This window comes from Lolium rigidum, chromosome 3 (genome assembly GCF_022539505.1).
Source record: "Lolium rigidum isolate FL_2022 chromosome 3, APGP_CSIRO_Lrig_0.1, whole genome shotgun sequence".
NCBI classification, from domain to species: Eukaryota; Viridiplantae; Streptophyta; class Magnoliopsida; order Poales; family Poaceae; genus Lolium; species Lolium rigidum.
This window is the reverse complement of record NC_061510.1, coordinates 263,983,861-263,990,436: the sequence shown is the minus strand read 5'-3', so window position 1 is coordinate 263,990,436 and position 6,576 is coordinate 263,983,861. Positions and strand designations below refer to the sequence as shown.

The following is a 6,576-nucleotide window of genomic DNA, read 5'->3' as shown; positions in this document are numbered from 1 at the left end:
GCTAGAGCGGAGGGGCGTCGCCTTCAACCATCCACATGCGTGGGGCGCCATATGTTGGTCGTAGGAAGGGTGGAGCAGTGGAAGGGGCCCTGCCGCCATCGGCCGCACGGGCTTCGCCTGACAGCATCCTCCAGCGATGGCGGGAGGGTTGGAGGAGGAGGCGAGGGGTGGCAGCTAGGGTTGTTCGACCTCGCGAGAGCGACGCGGGGGGTTTCCTTCAAAACCTTCTACTGCTCGAGCTTGTCATGTTTTCGTTGTCGCGGGAGGAGAGAGGAACACCACTTGTAAGCTGATTATTGATGGTGGAAACTACATCAATATTGTTCCCAAGAGTTTGGTGGATTCTCTTTCATTGCCTACATGGAAGCACCCGTACCCACATTGTGTCCAGTGGTTGCATAATTCATGGAAGCTTGAATGTTACTGCTCAGATGTATGTGTTCTTGACCTTCTCCTATACTCATTCAAACACGGGTTATTATAGTTTCTGTCTTTTCCGGATTCTAAGATTTGCACATACTTTTTTTTTCTCCACTTTGATCACCTATGTTTTTTTAGAATAACAGGGATCGCTCCCTGGTTTCCTTTTCATTGAAAACAAAACCATAGCGTTCTGGAACAGAGTATTCAACAAAATAAAAGACAAAGAACACGGAAAACAGGTATCCAAAAACTCAGAGCTTACCACTCTTTTTACTAGGAGCATACTAAAAACTATTGTTCACCAATGTTGTGCAAAATCACGTGGGTAGGAGGAAAGGAAGATTACGAAGTCCCGTGTTGTGCAATATGGAGTGTTGTACCTTAAAGCCGGAGGGGGAGTTCTGGTTTTGGTCACTAATCTTCGTAAGCCAGTAACAGACTTATGGTTCAGATCCTACTAGGTCAGCTCTAGGCATGGTTGTCATCGCCACAATTAGGCTGGAGTCACCAGGATTTGAGGTAACAGGTTGCCCGTCCTTGACACAGAACAAAATAACACGGCATGGATTGTAGTACCTGCAGAGTGCAGACTATATAGTATGCCAATAAGCTAGCAGCTCCGTTGTTTTAGCTGGTTGGCTAATAATTCAGCAAGACTTCTAAGGGCAAAATTCAATATATAATGTTCTACATACTAAATCAAGACGGAAAATGAATGTTGTACTCCACAATAGGGGCAAATTTAGTCCACCGGAATCTGCACTCTGCATCAATGATGTCATACTACCTGACCAAAAGAGGCTGCCGCAAAAAGGGAAGCTAGATGTAAATCCCAGTACCGAGACTAACTCCTGAACTAATATAAGTATACATTTTATGTGGCCAGTTCCATCACAGAGGTAGATAGACCAAAAAGAAAAGAAAAAGGTATTCGAAGGGAGAACAACCTCCTGTATAGTTTCCAAAAGTTAATTAGAATCTTAGAAGCGTTACTCCACACTGGACCTGTGACAACCCCACATGATCTGCTAAGCACTAATAGCCTACAGAATTGGAGAAGCAATTTAGTCGCATTTGATGTTTCTGTAGATTCTCCTGACAAACAGGGTTGATCCCAGATAGCCAATAGCACCTAAACAGAGACAGAATGCCAAATGTCAAATGAAGATTAAAAGAGACCAAATACAGATTTCAAACAGAATGACAACAGGTAAGTTTCATAGCTCACCACAAAGTATCCCTAGACCCAGACAGAACATCAAGGTGTAGCCGAAGTAGAAGCTAGTCTGGAAAAAGCCTGACATCTTTGTCTTCACGTGATAATAGTATATAGCGTATAGATATACATACAAGGCGGTAGATGCAGCAGAGAAGAACGATGTCCATTGCCAATGGTAGTTCTCAGCATTCAACAAGAAATAAGTGCCCACAATAGTGACACATACCGTGACAATTAGGAGGATGACAAAGACTAACAACATGAAGCCGTAAACATAGTACACCTACCAAGGTCAAAAGGAACTGTGTCAATTATCAATCAAATTAGAAGAAAAGAACCTCAGATAAAAATGCAGAGACATATTTGTTTCACAGCATAGTTCACCAATATATTGGTTTCCTTACCTTGTAGTTCCAGAATGAAGTGAATACAAAGTACATCTCAATGAAGATGCTGCCGAAGGGGAGAAGCCCACCCATCAATGAGATAACTGAAGGTGTTAGGTACCACTTCTTCTCAGGAATGGGACGTGGGATTGTCTTCACACGGCATGGGTTGTTTGGAGCGCCACTCCAGTTTCTACCAACTACAGTTCCCAATAGCACCAACGGGAAAGAGATAAAAGCCCAGAGGACAAATATGACAACCATTGTGCCAAATGGTATAGCTGCTAATGAATGGTAGAAGATAGCAATGGTGTTCAACACTAATCCAATTGAAAAGCACAAGAATGGAAAAAGGGACGCAGTGAGGATCATAGACTTTATCCAATTTTTGCCTGCAAAATCAAGGAATCCAGAGTGGACTTGAGATAAAGGACACGAAAAGTGGCAACTCTCAAACTCGGGAATCTACTCAGGATTGCAGAACAAAGGAAATAAGAAAATGAAATCATGTGGAAAACCATACCACCATTCCTTGAGTACAGGCCGCCACTAACATATCCAGAAATGAAAGATGTAAGCGCATAGCACACGATAAAGGTTGTGATGATAGCTCCTCGTCTGATGAATAGAGTACAATGTTTAAGTTAGGGGGGCTAATGCAAAGCGAAACTAGCTGAACAAACTTTTTTATAACAGAAAGGAAGATGCCTGGACATCAGAACATGTCAAAGTTATGATGTTTGTTCTTTCTCTGGCAAATATAGAATTATAACATTTTAGTTAGGGGGAAAAGGCAATGAAAACTTATAATAGCTGAACATTATTGTCCAACCCAAGATAAGTTTTAGATATTCAGTTACTTCACATGACTAAATAAGTACATTTTGTGTCTTGCTTATTTTTCATGTTATGGCATAAAGAAAGATTCCAACATATTCCCTATGAGAACGCAAACATCCTTTCCATCATGTAGACAATATTGGCATAAAATTACATTTCTACATTTTTTCTCTTACTATTAAGCTTATTTATCTTAACTGGCTATCAGCCCTAGCATGGTCCTGCCCTGCGCATAGGTAAATATAAATAACAACAATAATGACATGCCAAAACTACAAATTTACATTCAACTGTCTATAACATATCCCTAAATTTCCAGCTTCATGTGAATGCAGAATAGAAGACACTGTAAATGTTCATCCATTTATAGTATGCAATCTTCAGCTCCTTTAGAAATGTATATGCACTAATTTACAGATGAAAATATCCATGGATCCAAAACTACGTACATATATGTGCCTACTTCATTTTGAAAGCACTGCGTAAGAGAAAAGAGACAATGAAAGCTGGCTTCGAGCTTACCCAACATAAAGCATGCCAACAATGGCCAATACAATAACAAGCAGGATAAGAGCAGACATCTGAGTGCCAATACCAATAACAGCAGACAGGAGCATTAGATTGCGTGGAGGTCGAAATACATCCCCATGAACAAGCTTCCATCCAGATTCTTCACTAACATCCCTCTCCTGAAAGAAAAAACAGTGAAATTGATGAGAATCATGCCAAGATATTTGTTGCAAGAATTTGATATTTAACTCAGGTCAAAACAAATGCCAATGTGGAAAATCAACCACACAAATTGACTTTTAACAGTGGAGGAACCAGCTACCAGGGAGGACAGCAAGCTGCCCAGGCCAGACAGCTTGTCGATGCAGCTTAGTAGGCATACATAGACCATAATTGTTTTGCTGTTTGGCCAGGCTCCAAAATTCGTTGGCTCTGCCACTGGTTTAGCTAGGTAGTAATTAATTAATCCTAGATATTTAACCCTTTGCATGCAAATAATGTACAGATTCATTTTTTCAATACTTTTGTAGCTTTTAAGATTCATATAATGATATTTTATATGATAAGACCAATAGTCAAACTTCCACTGGAGGTCATAAAAGTAGAAACAAAAAGACTAGTTTTGTCACCAAAGTCTAGAGAGAGTACATAATTGAACAGAAGTGCTAAGATTCGGTACTTACAAGTGACTCAAGATCATCATCTTCGCGAGCATATTTTGCATAATCATTTCTCAGGGTCCTCATCAATATCATTGATACTAAACCAGTTAAGAAGATAACCATCATAAAAGAATTGAAGATGGAGAACCAATGAATCTGAACATGAAAAAATTGAAACTCAGATTAGCGTTCAGGGGGTTTCTTTGGATAGAAAGCATAGTCAACTCTTTGTTAGAATCAACATAGCATGGAGAAAACGTGACACCCCAAAAAATCTTCCTTAAATAATTCTAGGCTGCAAACGACGTGAATAAGAATTACCTGATGTTCGAAGAATGGGTAATCCAAGTAAACTTCAAAACGCCTTGCAAATGCCACATTTGTTTGAATCCACTTCACTGAATATGTCATGTCCAATTTTCTACCAGCTTCAAGAAGCTTAGGTGACTCTTGAGTGAGATTGACATGAATTACCTGCAAAGGAAAATTTATTAACTAGTATATATAGGTTTTAGCTAATTTCTAAGATCATAAATAAGCGCAACACGTACCCTGTTGCCGTTGTATTTAACAACAATATTCTTGTGGGTGTAGAGATAGTGCTTGTTCTCATTATTTTTGTCAGTCTCCCCAACAAAACCTGCTCAGAGGACAACACACCCGATTATCAAAAGAGGGTACAAAATGTTTGAAGGACCATGGAACATTTCAGTCTAGAGTTACCTACCCCACAATGGCAGATCATCTAGGTGATTTTGCACGGCAGGCAAAGGAAGAAAGTTGCATAAAAAGAATGTCAGAACCAGAACAAAAAAAAATGCTCACCAAGACTGAAATTATTAACCAAATACGGCTCCTCATACCTATGAAAAGCTCAAACCAGTATGAGCTTTCGATGGCATCAGTAAATTGCTGAACCTTTTTAGCATCGAGTTCAATTGTGCAAATGGGGCCCTTGTCCACATTTTCTGAAAAAAAATAGAAAAATCGATCACTTAGTACAAAAGAACAAGCAGTTAAAGAATTCAGAATCAAAAATAAACAAATCAGAGTATGTGAAACAAGATGGACATACTTAAAAACTTGATATCAAGCTGACTATCAATCAGCTCATTTCCACCCAGAACCTCTCCTAGTCCACCCCATTTATGTCCAGGGTTTTCAGATGGTTGACAAAATGGAAGGCTGTAATAGTTGTATGTTTCTTGAGGATTATTGTACGGGCCAACCTTGTTTACCCAGAGCTTAACGGGTTCTTCAGCTTTGTACTGCACACAGAAATATAAGAAGCTGAGATCTTTAGTAATGACAAAACATGTTCTCAGTATCATAGCATATCAGCATCTAGGAAAAAAAATGGTGCTTTCAACTAACTGCTGTCATCACGATGACTAACAAGCCCGTAACAAACATAAAAAATTCAAAGTGAAACTTTGAAATCTAAGATCCATGGCACAGACTTTTTGATTGGTAAGGGCATCCCACTGTTCAAAAACATTTGGATTTTTGGCCAGCTAAAATGTCAATAAATAAAATAATTAACTTTCTCTTGGCGATGTTTGTGAAAGTGTACGTCCTCTTAAATATATTAATTGAAAGTTCAAAGCCACCAAAACTTTCCTTTCTTAGGATAGAAATGATATTTGATAAGAATGTAAACCAACGGGCAGTACAACTAAAACTTCAGAGCACAATATACTCTTAAATGTATGTCCACAGCAATATTCAGGTGATGCGTCCCAACCTAAACACGAGGAAGATACAACTTCAGACAGATTCAGACATAAGCTAGGATAAGTCTCCTGTCTATCCAAAATCTTATTTAAGAGCCAAGACCTACCAAGTCAAATTCACTGGACAACAACACAGTTATCCCAGACTTATTCGGAAAGTTGATGCAGCGAAGGCCCCAAAACCTCTTTTTTTTTGTCCTAATGCGACTCTGTTACGTTTTCTTGTGCACTCTTCTTGCAGCGAAGGAGATCAAGTAGCCTCCCAGCGCAGGCCGGCGAAACGCTCTTATTGACAGTAACTAGCAACCTCCTAGGCGTGAAACCCATCGCATCACAGAGCGTCAGATCACGCCGCAGCAAACCTCGAACTAAGCACGCAACTCCCAGGCAACAATAGGCAGATCCGGCGCGTCGCCAGGACGGATCCAGGTGACCGGCGCGTGGGTGTCGGGGTGGGAGGCTTGGATCTAGGTACGGGAGTAGGAGGAGGGGAGAAGGCGGTGCGCACCTTGTGGTCGGACTCGGAGGCGGACGCGAGGGGCGGGCGCGCGACGGCGAGGAGCGCGGCGAGGAGGAGAGCGCGCAGGAGGAGCATCCCGTCGGCGGTGGCGGCGAGATCTGGGCGGGCGGGCGGAGGGGTTTGCGTTGGCCTCGCGAGCCTGCCTGCCTGCCTGCGCGGGTGGGTCTCAGTCTTGCCCGACCACGAGCTGCCGTCCCATACGAACGTCAGTTTGGGGCTGCAGTTTTGTGGGGAGGTGCCTCGGAAATGCAGTATTTGTTGGTCTTCCTCTGGTTTTGATACA

At 41.5% G+C, this 6,576-nt stretch overlaps 1 protein-coding gene across 1 annotated transcript; it reads right to left on the bottom strand.

The window, feature by feature from the left end:
- Window positions 1-1,249: 1,249 nt before the first annotated feature.
- On the bottom strand, window positions 1,250-6,368 carry LOC124703391 (transmembrane 9 superfamily member 1-like). The gene is made up of 12 exons (XM_047235606.1): window positions 6,282-6,368; window positions 5,116-5,308; window positions 4,904-5,008; window positions 4,768-4,785; window positions 4,592-4,680; window positions 4,362-4,514; window positions 4,062-4,196; window positions 3,391-3,557; window positions 2,552-2,646; window positions 2,047-2,420; window positions 1,652-1,925; window positions 1,250-1,555 (listed from the first exon to the last, which is right to left on the bottom strand). Exons 1-12 carry the CDS (start codon window positions 6,366-6,368, stop codon window positions 1,488-1,490), a joined length of 1,758 nt encoding a protein of 585 aa, XP_047091562.1. The 3' UTR covers window positions 1,250-1,487.
- Between the last annotated feature and the right edge of the window lie 208 nt (window positions 6,369-6,576).